Source organism: Bos javanicus, chromosome 16, assembly GCF_032452875.1.
Source record: "Bos javanicus breed banteng chromosome 16, ARS-OSU_banteng_1.0, whole genome shotgun sequence".
Classification (NCBI taxonomy): Eukaryota; Metazoa; Chordata; class Mammalia; order Artiodactyla; family Bovidae; genus Bos; species Bos javanicus.
The window spans coordinates 62222771-62245778 of NC_083883.1; the positions used below are offsets into that span (position 1 = coordinate 62222771).

At 42.5% G+C, this 23008-nt stretch overlaps 2 protein-coding genes across 2 annotated transcripts in view; one reads left to right on the plus strand and one right to left on the minus strand.

Moving 5' to 3' along the window:
• LHX4 (LIM homeobox 4) overlaps positions 1–1069 on the plus strand; it is a 46825-nt gene extending 45756 nt beyond the window's left edge. Inside the window, exon 6 of the mRNA XM_061383377.1 lies at positions 392–1069. Coding sequence (XP_061239361.1) covers positions 392–786 — 395 coding nt within the window. The 3' untranslated portion in view covers positions 787–1069. The remainder of the gene's footprint in view (positions 1–391) is intronic.
• A 14889-nt stretch (positions 1070–15958) lies between these two features.
• Positions 15959–23008, minus strand: part of ACBD6 (acyl-CoA binding domain containing 6) — a 192709-nt gene continuing 185659 nt past the window's right edge. The window contains exon 8 of the mRNA XM_061383378.1: positions 15959–16247. Within this exon, the coding sequence (XP_061239362.1) occupies positions 16093–16247 (155 nt within the window). The 3' untranslated portion in view covers positions 15959–16092. The remainder of the gene's footprint in view (positions 16248–23008) is intronic.

The window sequence follows — 23008 nt, forward strand, 5'->3', positions numbered from 1 at the left end:
TGAATCAAGCACTTTTCTCAGCTCGAAAGCTTTCAGATGAAATCTTGTTAGCATGGAGTTTATTCCCTTTGTGCTGTGGATGACATGTGACACAGCAAACCTCAGGCACTGGTACTCCATAGCTGTCAGTGTAGCCCTCTTCATACGTGACCCACCTGAGACCCACAAGCTCACGAAACATTTGTCCAGCCTTCTGGGACCTGGGCATGTGGTCTCTGGAGGTGTTTGTTCTGTTTTTCCCCCTTGACGTGTCTGGATGCCAGGCTGACATGCTGGTGTCTGGTTCATGCTCGGGCTTCTTTCCTGGTCATGTGTATTCCTAGGTTGTGAAGAACAGGGGAGCGCTGGAGTCCTGGCGGCTGACAATAAATCTCCGTTCTTTTGTCCACAGAGGATCAGATTCTCTCAGAACTTGGCCACACCAATAGGATTTATGGCAACGTGGGGGACGTTTCAGGCGGACAGTTAATGAATGGGAGCTTCTCCATGGACGGGACAGGACAATCCTATCAGGACTTGAGGGATGGGAGCCCCTATGGAATCCCCCAGTCTCCATCCTCCATCTCGTCCCTGCCATCCCACGCTCCTTTGCTCAATGGGCTGGATTACACGGTGGACAGTAACTTGGGCATCATTGCGCACGCAGGGCAGGGAGTAAGCCAGACGCTGAGAGCCATGGCTGGGGGACCCACCTCTGACATCTCCACAGGAAGCAGTGTAGGCTACCCCGACTTTCCGACTAGCCCGGCCTCTTGGCTCGATGAAATGGATCATCCTCCTTTTTAAACACTTCTCCTCCCCACCCTACCTGTCCTCTGGCTTGAGAGAATATCTTCAAGGATTGAAAGACACTTGCCTTTTAAGGATGGAAAGTGCGCCAATGTGAATTTCCATTATTTTCAATGGAAGTCCTCTGCCGATCCCGGGGAGGTCGCGGCGGGACCCCACTGGGGCTGGCTTTCCTGGGAAGCGGTGGGAGAGCAGCCGCCTCTCAGAACACAGCACAGGGCGCAGAGCCCAGAGCGCTAGGGTGCCGGCTGGTCGGCTCCTCCCCTGTCCCCGTCCTGCTTACAGGCTTTGGCTGCTCAGTGCTTGGTTGATGGGGTGACTGTGTCAGGCCACCTAAGCCTTCGGGAACTCTGCTCCAACTGGAGAGTCTCGTGAGATGTCTCCTGAACCACTGCTCTCGCCAGAACCGAGATTCCCAAGGTGGAGGCCTCATGGCCCTTGAGTATCGATAAAAGTGATTTATGGACCACCCTTACTTAACCCCAATTTTCAAAATTAAAAAAAAGTCACTTATTAAAGATCAGTGGAAAACTTTGATGACCACAGTTTGATGTTGAAAACATGCTCCCTCCTCTTTTTTTTTTTTTTTTGCTGTGAAAAAATATGACTTTTTCCCTACCCAGAACTACACGCCAGAGACAATTTTGTCAGTTTTGGTTTTTATGAAATTCCATCCCAATCACTGAATCCCTGATGGCAAGAAGTGGTTTTTATTGCAGGTGACTCTGAGGCTGGAGCCGAGTGGCCCTGGACCATCCCAGCGACTGCCTGACAAGTCCCCCTGGTGCACAATGTGCCTTTTTAATTTGCTTGTATTATTTATTCCACAAGACAGGCTATGGGTTCCAAAATGATCAAAGCTAAAATATGGAGAGAACAGAATGACAATCAGTGAAAATATTTGCAGACGTTTGGATTCCAGACATGCAGTCAGTTTAGCCAAATCAGCAGATGCTAGTCTCCCAGAGTTCTCATCCGGTAGGGTGAAATGATATTGGATCTGTTTGGAGGGAGTTGGTTTAGATGAGATTGTAAGCCCACTGCCCACCTGCAGCCAACCATCCTTGGCCCTTTAAAAATGAGCGCTTTCTCTGCCACACTAGCTGACTCAGTAGGAGGACAGTCTTGGCCTCTTCCAAGTACTGGCCATACTTCTTGGCCCATCTCGGTTGGGAGGAATCATTTAGGGAGCGGCCCTTAAGTTGTCCACAGGGTTCCAAATGGTCTTTGGGCTACATCCCTCTGGGTTGTTGGCTGGGCTCATGCCATGCCCTGTGGTGCTCCAGTCCTGTGCTCAAAAAGGCAGCTCTCTCTGGCCACTGGCAGTGCAGAGACTCTCAGCTTGCAGGTTTGCAATAGCAGATCACCAAGCCTGGGACAAGGGCAGGGCTTACCCCTGCTTTATGAGCTGCTGTCTCTGCAACAGACTGCGCTTCCACAGGAAATGCCGTTGTGATGGTGCTGCAAGGCCCACCTTACATCACACATCTGTCCATCCAGAAGCTCTCCATGTGCATATGGAACTTAGCCAGGTAGAATTGATTCCAGTCCCCTTGGAAGACGGTGGTTTGCTTCTGCTGGCCTCCCATTCTCTTGAACAAGATCAGCAGAGTGGGAAAGGGTAAGAAGGCATTGCCTTTCTTTCACAGCAAGTGATGGCGTCAGAGCACCTGAGGAAACTTCCTTCCAGGAATGGATTTGAGGACCACAAAAGTTTAGGTATACGGTAGGCAGACTACCTATGGGGAAGGAAATGGCAACCCACTCCAGTATTCTTGCCTGGAGAATCCCATGGACAGAGGAGCCTGGCGGGCTACAGTCCACAGGGTCACAAAGAGTCGGACACGACTGAGCGACTTCACACACAGGCAGACTAAAGGAAGAAATCAGCACTTCCTTTCTGGATGCTGCATCTTTCGTAAACTCCTTTCCAGGACTAAACTAAGGTCAGTGAAGCTTCTTTAAAATAGATAGTAAATTCCTGGATCAGCCTTCAGGCCATCTTTTCTCTAATCAATTTTGTAGTGTACCCTTATTTTTTGATATGCTTGATTGTCATGATTTTTTGCTTGGGGAGTCTGCAAATGTAGACTCTCTGCCCGTGATTCCAGGTGTCAGGATGACGGTGTGTTAAGCCTGGCCAATTCTATGTGCTATTGGGAATTCCCCAGTAATATGAATATTTGGGGTGGGGATGGAGACACAAATGCAAGATTAAAAATGTGAAGGAAAGGAAAATGCAACTGTCTTTTTAGAGGACAGATTCTTAGGCACACTGTTCTTAGCAGGCTGCTTACAAAACACAGGAGAAAGACTGCTGGATTAAAACCAGTTAAAACCTGCCCCACTCAGACCACTGTCGTAGCCTGATTACTTGGAGTGGTATCTCATGGGATCTCAGAGACCCTTTGTATTTCCCTGAGTGCAGTACTGGGAGAGCAGGCTCTTTTAAGATGGGGGGGGGGGATTTGCATCCCCTCTGTGTAGACCTGCTTTTGGAGACTAGATGAAACTGACCAGTCTTTGTTTCTGAAGGTGGGTTCATCAGGCTTACTCTCTATTCATTCATAGGAGAATGGAAGGCCTCCCTCATTCATGCACTCCAGTGAGGAGCTCAGGTGACACTGTGTTGGGAGGAGCTCCTTTGGTTTGGTGGGGTCGACCAGCCGGGAGGGCTCTTGAGCAAGCCCTGATCAGAAAGTCAGGGGAGCTGAGTGTAAGTTCCCAGGGCCACCTCGCCAGAAAGCAGCAGTCACTGGTGCTGCCGTCAGAAACACAGTCACAATCGGTCTCAGATTTTTCGTGGATCTCTGTGCAAGTGGGGTTAGCATTGTGGGGCCAGCGCCACCCATAAGCCCATAGGCCAGGACAGTTCCTTGGCTCTTCTGAGGCTCAGGGATGGAGAAGAATGAAACTGTCCTGAGATTATGGTCCAGGCACTCCTCTATTGCTCAGTGGTCTGTTATGGAGGTATGCTACATGGGAGCTTTTCTCCCCCTTGCGAAATGACACAGATGAACTTTAAAAATGAGCTGACACCTTCTGGAGGCACTTACACTACTTGGACCTGTCTTTGGCTTTAGGAGAGCAATCAACTAACAACTGTTATCTGTGGTGCCTGGCTGATAGACCTGAGGGTAGGAGGCTTCTGAATCCAGGAGCAAATTAATAAAATGGGGGGAAAAAAAACACCCAAATTTCCAGTGGTAACTGATAAAAGCAAAAATGGAATCTGCAAGGCTATGGAAGAATCTGTATTTGCTGAAAAGGGGTCAGACCAGGGAGGAAATCCCAAATGCAAGGGCTAAACCGGCCATTGGGTAAACCACACTGTGGGGAAGCCTGGACCCCAGTCCTTCAGGAACTGGCAGTGCCCCCTGAAGCCAACTCCTTTCTGACCTTGTGCTTTTTCTTTTTTGCCTCATCTGAGTTATAAAATGAAAATCAACTACCAGATTGATAACATTGTTCATGTACACTAATACCATGAAACACCAGGGAAAGAGGACAAAATTAAGACAGAAGAAAAGCATTTGGCAGTGTCGTTCAATAAGGTGTCTTTTTTTTTTTTTTTGGACAATGTAAAATATAAACTCTGATAAAGATCCCTGGGGGCCGTTAGATCTTTGTAGTGAAGTTCTCTTTGCAAGAAGTATAAGAAATCTGACAAACAAAAGACGTTAGCGTCTCTGAAGCTCGAGCTGGTTATTCTGATACAACTGCCTCCTGGCCAGAGGGGTTGAAGGCTTCAGCTTAGCAACAGCTGTGTGCTGTGTGACAGGCCACCGTCCGCCACCCGCACCCCCGCTCGCCCCCTCCCTCTGACCACTTGGTTATAACCATGGAAATAATGACCGTACCTCCTCAGCCAGCAGGGTCTGGAAGGACCGAGGAGGCTCATTTTTAAACATTGCACTTTAAAAATTGGAAACCGTGAGATGAAGAAAAATTCAATTAAGCGGAAATGAGTTTTGTTTTATTGCCTGCTGCTGAAGGGCGCTGGGCATGCTGAAAGCTAAATAAAAAGCACATCACTGCCTCTCTCTTTCTTGGATTGGTCGATGGGCCCTTTTTGCAGTCGTTGCTCCAACTGCTCTAACACGGTGACTGGAGCCAAAAAGAGAGAGTGCAGCAAAGTCACCCCATCCCCACTGCTTGGTAGGACCACACGGAAAGCACAGTTTCAGCTGCGAGCTCTGGTGAGGAGTCAGCTGCAGGTCTGGGAGGTGCGCCAAGCATCCCTTTGCTTCGGGAGGCAGAGCACAGGTGGACAGAGCCGGACCCCCCACGCTCACCCTCCGCCCACCTAGAGACAAGAACCATTTGTACGTTCCCCGCTTGAGGACTGTGTTTAGCCAAACATGCAGGTTCAGGGCTGCAGCATCTCAGACGCTGCTCTGAACTTGCATTCAGACCTCAAAGCCCCAGATCCCCTAAGCTCTGGATTGTCGCCCTCACCCTTCGCAGTGTAAATTTTGTATAGTTAAAAAGAAATGGAGTCTCATTTCCTGGGAAAAAAAGAAAAAGGAAAAAAAAAAGGACCCACCCATCCTTATTTATGGCCATGTGACTGGAACACAGAAGCTGGTGCGTTTGTTTGTATGTGCCTCCTGTGTGTTGGCATGATGAGATGTGTATGGTAAAACTATGTCAAATAAATATGGAAATTCTTTAGAAGCCAGTGTGTCTTGCTTTTCATTTGGCTTTCTGGAATGTTTTTCTCTTGATGTAATAGAATACAAAGCTGTGCTGACATAGATCCCTTTCATCGCCAGAAGGAAACCCAAGGTACACCTCTGAATTTGGAGCTACTTACAACTGCAAATACCTGTGCTATGCAATAAAGGGTTGGGTAGAGGAAGTTCTCTGATTTTTCTAATAATTTTTCTTTTTTCAGTTTTCTGGGGCCCAGTCCTCTGTTTCAAGGCTTAAGGAATGGGCAGAGAAAACTAGTTGATTCCATATTTAGTTACCATTTGTCCTGTTGCATTTTTTTAAAAAGGTTTCACATGTTTAATACTGAGCCACACAGGACACTAGTGAGGAAACAGGAAACATTAGGAGTCAAGCTCTGTCTCTTGCATGAGCTGCTCAGACAGCAGTCATGTTCTCACTACTGTGATTTGCTTGGTTGAGGATGTGGGTGACCTTGACATAGCATGAATGCGTTCCACTTCATATGTGAGGCCCTTCTAGACCCAGCTTGGTTCTTCTCCAGTGTCTTCTTCTGGAGTTATACCCAATTTTATTACCAGTTTTCATTCGAATCTGTTGGGGAAATGGGATGATTCTGCTATTGTTTCTTGGCCAGGAATCACATGATCCTGAAAGTCTTGTGAGAAGACGAGAGGAGCAAATTCAGCTGCACGCAGTGATGGCAGAGAAGAGAAAAGAGCTGTCCTCTTGTGTTGTTGAAGTCCTTGACATGTATACGTTTTCTCCCTAAAGATGTGCAAATGAGTGTATTTGGGTGAGAGGTGAACAGAGTGATAGAAACACCTCTTCAGGGCGCCTGGACAAGCTTTTCCAGGAAAATCTCCATTCTTTTTTTTTTTTTTTTAATCTGCAGGAGACTTTATTAATGTGCAGGACCTGAAGTTTTGCTAGAGTGGAAAGAGCAACAGAGATTGCTTAATAAAAAAGATTAAAGTCATGACATTTCTTTAGAGCCAGGGTTCCATCTAGGAAAAACTAGTGCTTTTTGTATTAGCAATTAGATTTGTTTGTTTGACAAGAAGATCCAAACAGAGGTGCACTGAACTATATGGTAACTATTGGCCACTTGTGGCTATTTCAGTTTAAATCGATTAAATAAAAAGTTTAGTGCCTCACACCAGCCATATTTTAAGTGCTCAATAGCTATTTTAAGTGTCTAGTAGTTACTGTATTTGGATATGTTTCTATCATCGCAGAAGGTTTTGTTAGTACAGATGGAGTCTGGCTAAGAAGAATGGGCAGAGATAGCTTATTCATCACCTGTTTAGCTACTAGTTATCCTGGAATATTTTGTATTCTCAGCCTCCGTAGACAGTGGTAGCACCAACTTTTTTTTCCTTTTTTCCCCTTTGGTTTGGTCCCTACAGACCAGCTCCTGGAGAGCATGATTCTCTTCTGACAGTGGCCTTTCCAAAAGGACAGTTGTCTAAAGAAGAATAAAGGAAAGAATTATAAAGAAAAGAAATCACTGGCTAGAAAGAATGAAATAAGACACAAACTCAGGAGATCAAAGACTTAGCAGTCAGTGTTTTCCACTTCTTTTCGAGCTATTCAGCAAAAATCAGAAAAGGATAATAAGCCATCAAAGACAAGTCGGTATGTTGTAAATTCTAACCAGTTGCCAAACTAGAAGTAAAATCACAAGAAAGGTAGGTGATCCTCAACGTAACTGAATGTCTCTTCCTAGATTTGGTATTTGAGACCTAGTTTAAAAATTGGCCTGTACAGTCTAAGTGGAAAATTGTTGCCGCCCTGTGCCAAGTCTCCTAGAAGGCTATTTCAGTTTCATCATTTGGAACTCCTGATGAATCTCCTCCTCTGCAGCCTGTGCAGTGAGCGGGGAGCCATGGAGCTGGGTCTGGGTGCTTGTGTGGGTCATGACTGTCTCAGGGAAATAAGCACTGTCAGCTCAGTCTCTGCTGCTGGGGAGACACTGTGAGTTAGGAGGGAGGGTATAAAATGGGGCCAAATCACTAGGAAGAGGGAACTTTTATTATTATAATTCTAAAAGAAGTAATAAGAGCAACCCATCCAAACTATTAAGATCTTCTGAGTGATCAGCTGCTGCCCTCAGCATTCTGTCAGAGAAAGTGGGCGTGGCTTCTCCACGGAACATTTTTCCCTTTGTCATTTTTTCCTTCGTTTTCTTTTCTCACTTCTGTCTAATATGATGTCAGGATTTTCCTTTAGAATTCTTTCCTTTGGTGATTCTTCCTTTGGCCATCTCCCCCGTTAAAACACAAAAACTGAACTTAGGTATGTTATTAAGTAGTAGGTTATTTTGTAATTAAACTAACAAGTCACAGATGTCCCTGACAGAATGCATGTCTTCCCTTCCCACAGAAGGAGGAAAAGGTTTCCATGTGACGTATTCATCCTTCAGGTTGTTTAGGAGATCACTGAAATGGCCAGAACTTTCAAGGCTGATACAGGTTAGGCTTTCTCTAGAGCTGGGGGAGAGTTTATCATCTGTCTGTCTATCATCATCTGTCTATTTATTTAACTGAAGTATAGTTGATTTACAATGTTGGGCCAATCTCTGCTGTATAGCAAAGTGACTCAGTTAATGTGTGTATGTGTGTGTGTGTGTGTATTCTTTGAGAGTTTTTTCTTTTTGTTTGTTTGTTTTTTGAGATTTATGTTTCTCTCACTTGCATGCCAACCCTGGACCAGGATCTCCTCTTGGTTGAGAGGGGCTTGGGGGTTTTGGAAAGGAAAAATTGCTTCCTGAAAGATAAAATATAAACCCCCCAAAATGGTCTTGGCACACACTTGGAAATAAGCAGGTTTTTTTTTTTAAAGGCCATTAAAATGGTAAATAGGTTTCAACAGATGGCTTCAGTACAGCAGTGGAGAGCTCAGGCAAGGACTTTGGGGTTAAATCTCATATTTTAGTCACTGGGACAAACATTTATAAAGTTGACAGCTTTCTCCTCATCTCTAAATAGAGACGATGAAGGTTGCCTGCTCCCTGGCCAGCTGATGGGGGCTGCCTGTAACCTAGGGAATTGAACGTCACTCTTTTTGACACCTGTCACGCTTACAACTCCCCCAGTCTACAAGAATATGATAACCAAGAACCTATATGGTGGATGGGCCAGGACTTTTATACTCAATATGTGTGCTGGCTTTATTATTTTTTCAGAATCATTTTAACATTTAATGCTTCTCAATTAAAGTGATTTCCTGGAGTGGATGCCAAGCTTCGTTTAGAATGCGCATTAACCACTTTCTGTATCGGTAGTTAAAGGCACTGAGGGATTTAAACAGCAATCCACAAGTCTGTTCAGTCAAGGTTTGCTGGAATAAAGCAGATTATAAACAATAATATATGTCTTTCTCTTCTTTTTTTGGAAGGTGTCCAAACTCACAAACAGAGCTAAAGTGCCGTAAACATATCCAGGAGTAAGCTTTGGGCTCTGCAAATGTACTCCATGAAAGCCACAGCCACTGGCGGTGCCACTTTTTATCCTGAGTGTGTACGTGTGCACGTACTTTAAAAGAGCTTTTTATTACACAAAGTGTCCATCAACTGAACTTACCTTCTAAATATTAAAATGGAAACCGGGGTTGCTACACAAGTGAGAGGAAAAATAAATCCTGGCTGCAGTGTGGATGATGAATTTGCCGCTGCTGCTGCCTAGGGCGGCCGTGGAAAGGCACCTCTCTACCCTTAATGCCCTCACAGTCTCTGAGGTTCGGCCACTGCATCTAGTAAACTTAGGTTCAGATGGTCTTTTTCTGCCTCCCTGGTGGTTCAGTTGGTAAAGAGTCTGCCTGCAATGCGGGAGACCTGGGTTCAATCCCTGGCTCAGGAAGATCCCCTGCAGAAGGAAATGGCAACCCACTCCAGTATTCTTGCCTGGAGAATTCCATGGACAGAGGAGCCTGGTGGGCTATAGTCCATGGAATCACAGAGTTGGACACAACAGAGTGACTTAACACTTTCACTTTTTTTCAAGAATAACCCACCCTGAGTGCTTAGAGTTCTACCATGAGGCAAAGCATGTTATGGGGGCCAGCTCCTGGATGTTCACTTTCTGTTTGTAACTTCGGTGTTCTAGGAAGGACTCATGTTCATTCCTTCTAAGATATGTAGGAAGAAAGTGAGAAGGAATCTGTTCTGAGTGTAAACTAGTTTGTACTTTGTGACCATCTTAATCTGGTTTTTAGGGCTAGGAAGCTTTCTGTTGGAAAGGCATACTGCCCTCAGAAATGACTCCAATTCATGAATTTCCAAGAGAAAGTAAAAATATACAATAATGACATTTATTTTATAACTGTGCAAAGGAGAAGTGATATAACAAAACATGGAAAAATTTGAATGATTTATATATAAAAGTAAAAATAGTAATAAATAAAAAGCCATGAACTCCCAATAACTATGATGATCCATACAAGGATTAAGCCATTAAGTTCTGCTTTTCAGGTAGGAGCATGACAAGAATATTTCAAGGGTAAGTGAATAAAGATGAGATTAAATAGCCTTTCCTGTTCAATCCTTTAGTGTAATGCCAATTAATGTGTATTTGAAAAATTGATCATACTTGGTGCATAATAAATGTTAGATGATAAGTATAACAAGGAAGCTTTTTTCCCCTTCATTCTAATAATTACTGCACTTTGACCTAAATCCCTCTGATGAAGGAACTGTGAATAGTTTCTGAAATAATTAAAGATGCTCAAGGTAAAGCTTCAGTAACGATCATAATAATTTTTCAAATCACATGATTACAAAAGACTGCACTGAAGTCTTTTTACGCTACAAGGAGAAAGTCCAACATGTGTATATAAAATCCACGAAGAAGATTTTAAATCCTCAACCTCTGTGGTTACTTTTGGTGTTGCTTTAGCTTATCCTGATAAGGTGGTACAGGGAAAACTTGGGACTTGGTATCACAGGTTTGAATAACCACCCTGATTCTGGAAAGATATGATTGTGTATATTGAAGTGCTTGATATATAATAAAGCCTATGTAAAGCTGGGCATTTCCACTGTTTATACGTGTATAACCTCGGACAATTTCCCTAACAACTCTGAGTTCAATTTCCTCATTTGTAAAATAGAGAAAATACCAATTATTTCTACTTTTATAATTCTGAGTTTCATTTAAGATGCTTATGTATAAAGTCCTATACAAGGTAAGGTGTAATTACTGTTACATCATTAATGTTAAAATGTATTGACTTTAAGATACAGCAGTTTATGTGTTACTAAGAAAAAATGCTGCCAATTCAACTATGACATTGTTTATAAAAGATATACAATTTTGGATACATTAAAATGTGAAAAAATGTGCATCTTAAAATTCATCAATTATAATATTATGGCTACTATTAAAACATTTGACTCCAAATGCCTTAAGGATTAGGATTTAAAATTCACTCAATAATATATTTGAACTCGACATTTTCATTACTTATGGGTTACACACCTTTTTGTGATAAACATCTACTTATGAAGGTGATCATTTAGGGACCTGAAGTTTGATGAAAGCCTTCATGTTTCAGCCATTAAACGCTAAAAAAACATGTGAAAGTCTCATGTTCAGCTGAAGCATATGTTAGCCTGGGCACTAACCCTTCTGCAACCCAGGCTCAGCTCTGCTCCAGTAACACACCTTGTTCATTAATCCTCAAAGATGCTATATTGTACATGGAACAATAACCCATAGCCAAGTAGTTAAACCTGGCAGAAAGCTAAGAAATACCTATTTAATAGAAAGGTTCAATGGATTATGACAACCTTTCATCAAGAAAATGCTGAAACATTAAAAGATAGAAAAGATTCTAGATACAATACTTTGGTTGCTACCCTTCTACCTAACAAGCATCAGAGATAACAGTATGTGTCCAGTTGGCTGACTTCTTGTCTCTTTATTAGAAACATAGTTATAGTAGGTTTAAATGATTTAGTTTTTGATTATTAACTTGTGAATTTCTATGAGACTTTTCAAGATAGTCCATGCAATATCTTTGAATGCGTGTGCTCATTCATGTCCAACTCTCTGCAACCGCATGGACTGCAGCCTGCCAGGCTCCTCTGTCCATGGAGTTTTCCAGGTAAGGATACTGGAGTGGGTCGCTGTTTCCTCCTCCAGGGGATCTTCCCAATCAGGGACTGAACCGGCATCGCCTACATTGCAGGTGGATTCTCTACTGCTTAAGCCATCGGGAAGCTCTAAAATAAGATAGCTTCCAAAATCTCCTGTGTGGCCCCAGGTGGTGCAGTGGTAAAGAACCCGCCTGCCAATGCCAGTATTTTGAGATAACATCATATAAGTACTTTTCAATATCCATGATAATGGGAAAAGGGAATGACAGTGGCCTAGAACAACGCCTGTCATTTAGAAGGCTCTCAAGAAATGTTTGTGGATTGAATGCAGGAGGAGCTTTAAAACTTCACATGAATTTTGTGGACCAATAAAGGGCTGAGATTCAGCAGATTTGGTCTCAACTATGGCTCTGCTACTGCTCTGTGATCTTGGGCAATTTAAGTAACCTGTTAATATCTCAGATTCATCCTCCTTTAAGTGGCCTTAAGAGCCCCTGCACTACCTACTCTACAGTACTGTGGAGGGATGATAGATTAGATAATGCCCATGAAAGCATTCTGAAAAGTCAAAAGAGCTAATGCATATAAAAAGCCATCATTAGTCACACAGAATTGAACACATGGGCTCATTTCTACCCTGCAGCAGAATCAGTTTAGGGTCCAACTTTTTGGCCCAGACTTCTTTAAAAATTTCCAACTGTGGTGATCAGTGATAAAACTGTAGTCTAGATATATTGTTGAAATCATGAAATTTTTTTTAAATAATAAAAAAAGACACAGCAAGACCCCATACATCATCCAGTAGAAGCACTTAAAACTGTGAAAATTGGTTCAAGTCAACAAAAGATTTCTCATAAGTATAGTAACAAGAAGACAGAAAAGAAGGGGTTCTAAATGGGATTCACAGACCCCATGGAGTTCAGAGATGGGCTTCAGGAGACCTCAAGGTTTCATGTACAGCACTGTGTTCTAGGGGAAGAATGAGCCGGAACCCTGCAAGAGTTAAGAACACTGGTATAGTTGACTCAAGCTAGAGTTCTCAAGGTAACAGTGATTCACATGCTTTCTTTTGCCTTTTTTATAATGTTTGCTTACATGATTCTCTCTTCATTCCTTGTTTTTCCCTAGTGTGTTATCAAGACTACTGTAATGGCATTCAGGGCCTCTTATGTGAGTTGGTTGAGGGCAAAGTAAATGACAGTGTTGAATAAATATTAAATACAGAGTTATTAACTCTGTCCTGATCACAATATTTTCAGAAAAGGAAAAGAACAAAAAGCAACACATTCCGCTTTTCACTGTATTAAGGAGATAGGAAAATGGGGCTGGGCATGCTTTTGTGTTTAGACACACACATCCACAGAGGTGGCCAGGGGACAAGACAATAGAATAAGTGTGGAATTGAGAACGAGGTGAAAGTAGATGGTAAACTGTAAATAGTGTAGAAAATGCTAGTGGTGAAGTAGCAAAAAGTAACTATTCATGACTCTGACAAATGTCTCTAGTTACCCATTACTTTATGAGGCCTCCAAGCCAACTAGTTTCCAGTTTGGGAACACAGTGGAGACTCGATTTTTAAAATACTCATGTACAACACTGCTATATTTAAAATAGATAACCAACAAGGACCTACTGTATAGCACAGGGAACTCTGCCTAATGTTATGTGGCAGACTAAGTGGGAGGGGGATTTGGGGACAAATGGATACATGCATATGTATGGCTGAGTCCCTTTGCTGTTCACCTGAAATTATTACAACATTGTTAATGGCTACACTCCAGTATAAGATAAAAACTTAAAAAAATACTCATGTACACTAAAAATAATAAATCAGAGAACTCGAACCAAGGATGAAGGTAAATGAAATCCCAATCCCAGTAAACATTAAGGAAAAAAAGAGACTGATTACTCTTAAGTTTTTGTTGAACCATGATTAGAATTGAACCTTTAGGGAATTCCCTGGCGGTTCAGTGGTTAGGACTCCATGCTTTCACTGCTGAGAACATGGGTTCCATTCCTGGTAGGGGAACTAAGATCCCACAAGCTGCTCGGCATGGCCAAGAAAGAAAGAGGAAATGAACCTTCAGAAAACGGTTTTCTAGAATATTTTCAAATGCTAATTGGCTTCAACATCACTAATCTGTCCAGGAAAAAAAAAAATCTGCAAAACAAAACCAAACTTACACTCAAATAAAATATGTCCTAGTTTTATCCTGCTGAACTATATGAAAAAGTCGTTCGCCACATATCTGAGGAAGTTAAACAGCTTTCTGGTCCAGTAAATTTGTGTTCTTTGAAGGTAAGCAGTGCAGCTTTGGCAATGGAACTCGTGATCTGGCTGATGTGTGATATGTGTGTGTGTGTTAGTCGCTCAGTCGTGTCCGACTCTTTGCGACCCCGTGGACTGTATCTCACAAGGTTCCTCCGTCCAAGGGATTTTCCAGACAAGAATACTGGAGTGGGTTGCCATTTCTTTCTCCAGGGGATCTTCCCGACCCAGGGATCGAACTCGGGTCTCTCACATTGCGGGCAGACTCTTTACCATCTGAACCGCCAGGGAAACCCTGAGCCACCCGTGGAAGCTGACGTGTGATGCACTAAGTAATTGTTCAGTCATTTAAGGGGAATGAAAGCAAATCAAGATCCAGTTTTCTTTGACATTTATGGATGAAACCTTCCCCTTAATAAGGCACAGGGAGATGATCCATAGATTGTTATATACGACAGCAAGGTTTTTGAAAATTTAGATACTGGTGACCAAAGCATAGAGATTTTGGAAACTGATTTTAGAATGTGCTTGAAAATGTTAAGTTGATGACTGTTTCTAGTGATAGCTTTCAGTGCAAATCTGAAACCTTTAAAATCAAAGTAATAAAAGCCAAATTACATTCTTTATTTAAAAACAACTATATAGTTTTAGATGTGGCAAAATAGCTTATTAAACACTTGTCTAAGAAATATCAAGGTTGAATTACAAACAAGAGATGAAAAAAGGAGTTTCTTGATAGCTTCTTCCTCAGATAACTACTCTGTAAATCGGAAATGAATGAACACTTTTTGATTTGCTAATGTCCTAAAAATGCACAAAGTACTATCAGTTAAAAGCTGTATGCAATGTCTTGGTCGCTTTTACTGTAAATAATGAATAATGTTTCTTAAAACACATTCAATTAATGTGGAACATGAGGTTAGCTGAACAGGAGGTTGCCATGTAGCTGGGATTGTGGGAAAAGAAGAGATACCAAAGAGAAGGCTCTGCTAGAATTACAGTAACATTTCAGGATGTACTAATGTGCATATCTCTTCCACAGATAATTAAGCAGTCATTTTAAAAATGAATAATCTTGGTGAATGGTTTTGGTTTACATCTCAGAAAATTAGACATTAGAAAAATCACAAAATAAGCAGTATTATGTAATATGCCTCATTTCTGCTCTGGAGGGGCTGGTTGAGCTAATGCAACTCTTGTCCATTGCTGAGGGTGCCACTAAGCAAGTTTATTCCTTGTTATCTTAGGAGTGATATGTTAGAAAAATGATCTTTTAAATGGTCATCTCTGCGTCTCAACTTGTTTCTTTATTTCTCTTCCACTGACAACTATCTATACTTTCCTTACATAATAAGAAATGTTAAGGAACTCCCCAGATGGAGTTCTTGAGGCTTAAAGGGGAGCCAGTTTCAACAGTGGTACACTTGTCTGTCCTTTAAATAAAACCTGTGGTATAGTTGTTTATATTTTTAATAAAAAATAGAAGCTGTCCAGAAATAACTTCTATCACACCTAAGTACTGGAGCATTATGGCTATTTCATGTTAGACCCCAACAGGCCTAACAGTTGAGGCCTGAGCTAGTCATAGAGACTGCTGCCATATGCGACAGGGACATTATAGCCAGTGAAAAGGGCTTGAGGGAGGTTCCTCCTTGTTTTGTGAAGGTGAGTTAAGGAATCCTGACCTACCCAGTGAATTGTTCAGAATTTGTGTTTCCATCCTAAAATGCCCACGATTCTTAGGTATTCAGTGAATCTGGTTGTTTTAGCTTCCCAATTCTGTCTAACAAAAGAATAGACACTTAAGCTACTTAGTCAGACCAGCTGTACCAAATGCCAGGAAACTGTCCGAGCTCCATGCCAATATTGGGGTTTCATGGAACTTTCTCTAATTGTCAGTGTAGTACTGCTGGGTCTGTTTCCCTTCTGTGTGTGTGTTTTCTAAAAGAGCAGCCATGTTTAATATTGTGAAATACGACACATCTCCTCCTCTCCCAGCCTCTAGAACAGTGATAAATTTCAGAGCACGCTCAGCGGAATTGGACTGTATTATGCATAGTACACGTTCATCACCAAAACGGAACTCGCCAGAATGTATGCAAGTAGAATATACTGCTGAGACTTCAAAATTCCAGTTCCTCACAACTGATTTTATTAGCCAACATATACCAAAGATGGGCGGCAAAAGACGTGTCATTTTTGCAGTTTTCTTCCACCACTGGAGCCCTGTGCTGTTGTGGACCGTAGTTTTCCAGTCTTTTGATTAAGCCTTGCCTGTCGTGTGCTGCTGTAACATCAAAGTAACTGCTTTGCACCCTGTCACCTCTTCTGGCAGGCAGCCGTCCTGGTCTCGGAGCATGGGGTCGGCCCCGGACTGGAGCAGCAGCTCCACAATGTCCAAAAACTCACAGGCAGCAGCTGATGGGGAAATCAACAAATATGGAAACCACGTTACTGTGAGACAAAGAGAAACCACTATACTTCAGCAGGAAAGGCAAGTGCTGAGCAATAAGAAATCGTGAAAAACGAGCAATGTGACAGACTGGGGGTGATCAGGCCTTGGAACGAAACAGTGCTGTAACAGTGGATTTGCTGGTGTTAGGAAAATCAAATTTACCCCTGTGCTTGCCCAGAAGCCGACAGTCAGACAAAGACATTTTTTTGAATTGTGAGGCTTTTAGACTCTATTCTTCAGGATGGGAATGAAGGGAAGGAACAAAAACTAGTTGAAGTATTTCTTTTACTTTGATCAAAATAATGATATGTTTGTAAGCGAAGTCAAAAGGCTAAAAACACTGTAAATGTCGAAGAAAAAACTTTTGTCTTCGAAGAGGGAGTAAGTGGGTAACTAACTGAACTTTAAAATTAGTTAAACAAAAACAAAAACAGTGACCTAGTAATCAGACCATCCCTCTAAAGAAAACAAACAAAAGGCACCCACCACGCAAGGCATGTAAAGAGGAAAAGGACCCATAGACATCAAAACTTATCATGAAGTACTGCCCCCAGACCAAAAGGCTAGAAGACAGCCATCCATTCTTGTGCACATGTAGAGAAACTTGATTTATGACAGTGCTGGCATCGAAGATCAGGGAGGAAACAGAGCTCCATTAAACTGTAGGGCGCCGAGACAACCAGGCTAACGGCAGAAATGGCGTTTCACAGAGGATCAAACGTAAGTGGCAGTAAACACGAAAAGATGAGCAACCACATTAGTAATCATGGAAAGAAAAAATTTCATACCCACTAGAGAGCTGAAAACCAAAAACTGAGACAATACCAAGCATGGAGCAGGGGGAGCTCCCCTCCGGACTGTGGGGAGCACACACCGTGCCTCACTTTGGACAACCAGTTGGCATTACACGTTAAAACTAAACAAATGCCCACCGTTGGACCCAGCAATTCTACTCCTGGTTATATACTTTTCAGAAACCTTTGTGTATGTTCTCCAGGACACACCTGCAAGAATGGACATACAGTAGCCCTGTCTGTGAAAGACTCCAAATGTAAACAACCCAAATGCCCATTGAGAATAACGTGTAAAAATAAAATACTGTTTACTATGAAATCCCCACACAACAAGGAAAACTAATGAACTATAGTTTCACATGATAGGAGTTCGTCTCCAGGTCTTAAGGTTGAAGGAAAAAAAGCAAGTCAGAAGAACACACACAGCATGTTTCCACTTAAAATTTTAAAAGCAGACAAAACTAAACACCATTGTCCAGAGACACAAATCTGTAATGAAACTATAAGGGAAAACAGTGATACAAAATTTGAGCGTTAACCTGGGGGCCCTGTAGGGAAGTCCATGTAATTGGATAGGCATACATGGGGTTTCAAAGACATCAGCAATGTTCACTTTTTTTTTTTTCACTTTCTTAAACTATGTGGTAGATACAATTTTTTAAAGCTACATTTTAAAATTTTCATATTTATTTTATATACAATTCTGTAGTGTGATATATTACACAATGGCAACAACAAAAGGCTTTAAAACAAAGGGAGAGCAAGAAGGGTAAGGGGTTTGATTCAATGAGTGTTTTATTGAACATATACTACACCAGTTCTAGCAAAGATATAGGTAAGACTCCTGCTCTGAGGGGGAGAAGGCAATGGCACCCCACTCCAGCACTCTTGCCTGGAAAATCCCATGGGTGGAGGAGCCTGGTGCGATGCAGTCCATGGGGGTCGCTAGGAGTCGGACACGACCGAGCAACTTCACTTTCACTTTTCACTTTCATGCACTAGAGAAGGAAATGGCAACCCACTCCAGTGTTCTTGCCTGGAGAATCCCAGGGACAGGGGAGCCTGGTGGGCTGCCATCTATGGGGTCACATAGAGTCGGACCCTACTGACTCGACTTAGCAGCAGCAGCAGCAGCCTGCTCTGAGGAATTTAGAAGGATGAATATAACAAACGCTGTGGCAGACAGGGACACACACACACACACACACACACGACAGGTGAGGTGGGTGGAAGAGAGGAGAAGGAAGTTGAAGGATCAAGAAAAACACACAAGTAGGTGGTATGTATGCTGAGCTTTGAGGACGGAGTAAAATTCCAGATAAACTGAGAAGGAAAGGCATTGCAGAGTGAGAAAACAGCATTAATGGAAGGAGGAGGGGATGGGGAATGCTGAGGGAACTGTCTGCTGGCCCGGAGAAGCAATACAGAGTCAAAAGCAGAGAGTTTGGATTTAAGTCAAATTATACAAAGCCTTGAAAGCCACACTGAGAAGTTTGGCACTTACGAGGAGAGGAGTAGCATAATCTCAGCTCTAAGTTAGGATGATAATTCTGGAGTGACCTGGAGAACCTAAATATCTGTGGCAGACAGAACAGTGTAAGGAGACTGTGGTAGTCTTTTAGGGCGCTTGAAATTAGCTAGTGTTGGCAGGAGTATAAAGAAAGTACTGAATTTGAGAGCCACTGAAATTCAGGTAGGACACAGCAAAATACAGATGTACTTCAAAAAATTTGTGAATGATAAATTTAATAATGAGGTTGATATAATGTCATATCTGTAGATACTTAGTTAAACATTTAACTATTTATATTTTGCTTTTTTTTTTTCTGGAGTGAAAATATTTTGTTTCAGATTTCAAGTATTTTTATAGACTTTTGAAAAGTTCTTAGGCCCAAGACCTGTCATCATAATGCTTACTGAATGAAACAATCTGAGTACTTCTATGCTTGATAGATAAAGAAAATCACTGATAAATTTGATTATATAGAAACCTAAAACTGATAAATTTGAACACATAAAAATTTAAAACAGCTATAGCACACACACACATGAAAATTTGATATACAAAAATAAACCATAAACTGGGGAACATTCACCTATATAACACAGACAAGAGCTAATGTCCTTAATATTAAAAAAAAAAAAAAAAAAAAAACTTTGAACAAATCAGTCCAAAAGAACAATGGGCAAAAGAATTAGAAGAATCAAGAAGACACCTATGTTTCTAGTCTGTGAGAACACATAGATGTGGCTGACATCTCTAAAATAAGGAATCAAAAGAAGGAAGAGGAGCAGTTTTTGGAGAGAAACAGAAGCAGAAAATTATTGAGGGGGAGAAATAATATTCGTTTGGGACATGATAAATATGTGGTGTTGGAGGATGTCTATATTGATAAGGTCAGACAAGAAGGTAAAATTTGAATATGAAAAAAGAAACCAACAACCCATCCACCCTATACACACTGTTACCTCCATTTTTTGGAATTTGGAAAAGACCCTGATACTGGAAAAGATTGAGGGTGGGAGGAGAAGGGGGAGACAGAGGATGACACGGTTGGATGGCATCACTGATTCAATGGACATGAGTTTGCACAGACTGGGAGATAGTGAAGGACAGGGAAGCCTGGCGTCCAGCAGTCCATGGGGTTGCAAAGAGTCGGAACGACTTACTGACTGAACAACAACCTCCATTTTCATCATACTGTGTGACTTTGTGAAGATGCATGTTTTTGGATCAGGATTTTTAGCAATTTTTCTGAATACCCTGTTACATGTTTATATTACATGACTTGCTTGGCCAAAGAGTTACCTACCTAAGGTGGTTTACCATGCTAGAGAAATACTTTTGAAAGAGACAGTGTCCTTACCAATAGACACATTCATGTGTCTGGGAAATAAAAAGCTTTAGAGATAAAGATTGTTAATGCCAGTTATTAAATTTTCACCTGTATTTTTTACTACAATTTACATTCATCCACTTTGGTTTTTGTTGTTGTGAATCACCGAACGTATTTTATTATTATTCTACATTATCTTTACTGGGCTTTCTTCTTCCTGTAAACAGACTTTATTCTTCACTAGCTCTTTAAAAGCACCATTAGCAAACCTACTTACAATGACTGTCCTTTACCGCACCTGGCCTTCTCTCTCCACCATGCTTTCAGCAGACTACTGCAGTGAGCTTGTATCAGAATGACCTGGAGGCACCACCCCAGGTTTCTGATTGGTAGGTTTGGAGCAGGACCGAGAATTTACATTTCCTAACAGGTTCCAGGTAATGCTGCTACTGCAGATTTGGGACCTCACTTTCAGACTCAGGGCTCTACCAGCGTGCCTCCTCCCTCACGCTATTTGCCAATTTTCACAGCTAGAGCCACTTAACTCACACGTGTAGGGAGGAATACAGGCCTCTCATTGGTTCCGAATGACGTAACTTTACGTCGGATTTGATGCGGGTAGCAGACATAACTTTGTCTGCCTTTGCTGAGTTTTCCGGCTCCCACACCTCATCTCTTCTTGGATTCCTTGCTGGACGTGCTATTTCCTCTGCGACTAGGCCTGATTTTGCTAGCTCAGTTCCTTCTGGAAGCTGAAGATGAAGCAGGTAAGTTCACTTCCTACTTCTGGGAATCTACCTGGTTGCCTCTGGACATCTGTTTTACAGTGTTGGTTTGCCTGTGCTGGTTTCTTTCCGTTATTTGTTGTTAAGACTCTGAAGTTTGACTTTTTCTGTGCCTGAGTCTAGTGTCCTGCATCTGGCGTTCCTGGGACTGACTTCAAATATCCAGGCTACCTTCTCTGCTTTTCAAACAAGGGTTATCTATTCGGTTGAACAACGTCGTTGCTACTTGTATGACTGCTGCCCATTCTTCCTCTATTTTCATTTCTATAGAGGAGCCCCGAGGGCTACAGTCTGTGGGGTCGCAAAGAGCCAGACACGACTGAGCAACTAACACAACACACATGTTTCCAGACCCCTCAACCTCAGGCTCCATCTTCCTCATGTTCTGAGCCTCAGGGCTGGGTTGGTCTTTTGCCTCTATAAATGATTACTTTTCTGGTAAGATCAGCACCTTGGCTGACAGGTTCTAATGCCAACTACATGTATGGCTTAGATCCAAGTTAGTCAACTCTATTTTTTCCTTTTTAAACTGGTGTCAAGGAGGTCTATGAGTTTGCCATGCAAAGTATAGTCTGAGATCAGTGGCTTTTAGCATACTAGGGGAGCTTGTTAGAATCAGATGAATTGCTCCCACCTGAGACTAATTGTGACTCAACTTGACCAATCACTACTTTTTCCAACTTCCTTATGTCACCACTGATGTAATTTTACAAACCTATGTTGGGTGAGTTTCCTGATGACATTGTGAACTATAACCTATAATCCATGATTCTCTAGGAACCCAGAATCTGTGTACATCTCACATTTGTTGTTTCTTAGTGTATCTTTTGACCAAGCCCTTTTCAGCTATGTCAAGATACCAAAGGAATGTTTGTTCATGTTATTGGCCATGATCTGATTAGGGTCCAGGGTGGATGAGTACCACTCAAATTCAACAATAAAGTTTAGATGCTTAATGTAACTCTGGCCCACAGAGCTACCATCCTAATAGCTCTCATTGAAACAGAGCAGGACCCTGTGACACTTGCAGCCCCTCCCCGCCTTGTCCTCTGCCTGCCTTTTACCTGTGGAAAACTTGAGTCAAAAAATACCTTTAATCAGAGAAATGTGAACATGTGGAAACAAAAGAAAACAGTCAAAGGAGACCACATAATAATAATGTATTCATTAAACATAGTCAGGGACCTTCAGTTCCTTCTCAAGGGCTATAAATAATATTCTAAGCCATATTCTGTGAGTTACGTTATAGATACTGAAACCCCCACCAGATGGAAGAAGTTAATTACATGATGACCAGATTGTAGCCATGACATGTGTGCATGTGTGCATGCTCAATCCCTTCAGTTATGACCAACTGTTTGTGGCCCTGTGGACTGTAGCCTGCCAGGTTCCTCTGTCCAAGGGATTCTCCAGGCAAGAGTACTGGAGTGGCTTGCCATCTCCTCCAGGGGATCTTCCCGATCCAGGGATCGAACCTGTGTCTCTTATGTCTCCTGTGTTGGTAGGAGGCTGGTTCTTTACCATTAGTACCACCTGGGAAGCCCCCACAACTCTGGGAACTGGCTTTAAAGAAATGGAGACAAACCAATCCTGGAACTGAAGATTAACTGTATTGACAATCAAGATGACCCTGGTTAGACCACCGATGACTAATTTCAAGATGACTGTCAGAGCTGACTCTCCTGTTTCTGCCTGTAGCCCCCTCCCTCTGTCTATAAAAGCTCATGCCCCCTAATTTCATTGTGGTGTGGGGTGGGGGGGGGGAGTCGGCTTTTGGACAGATGTCTGGCCTCCATCCCCTCCAGGTTGCTGGCATCCAAACTCAAGCCAACTTTCCTTTCTACCAACCTGGTTGCTTTGTAGGCTTTTGAGAGTGACCAGAGAGACCCCCACTTTCAGTAAGTTTTTTGTCGCCCAACTTGGGGCTGACTGCTGCAGCTCTTGTGCTTGATGACACCTGGCTCTCCTGGGTTTCCCATGGCCATGACAACGTGTGAGCCTGCTGCTTCTGACTAGCTGGCTCCGAAAAGGGGATCTGGGGGACGTTCCTAGAAGCTGCCAAAACCATTTGTTTTGAGGATCCTCCCTGTTTCTCCCCTGTTGGCACTAGCTGCCAGCCTACACTTTTCCTTGGTGGAATGGAAACATGCATTGGGGATGAGGTGCCGAGCTCCAAGATGGGATAAGTCCACTGGTGTGCGCCGGGCAACCTTCCCATTTGTGAGTATGAAGTGCTATTTGGGCATTCTTGCCATTTGGTTCTGATATATGCGTGACATTGAGAACTGTGTGTGGGCACCAAGTGCTA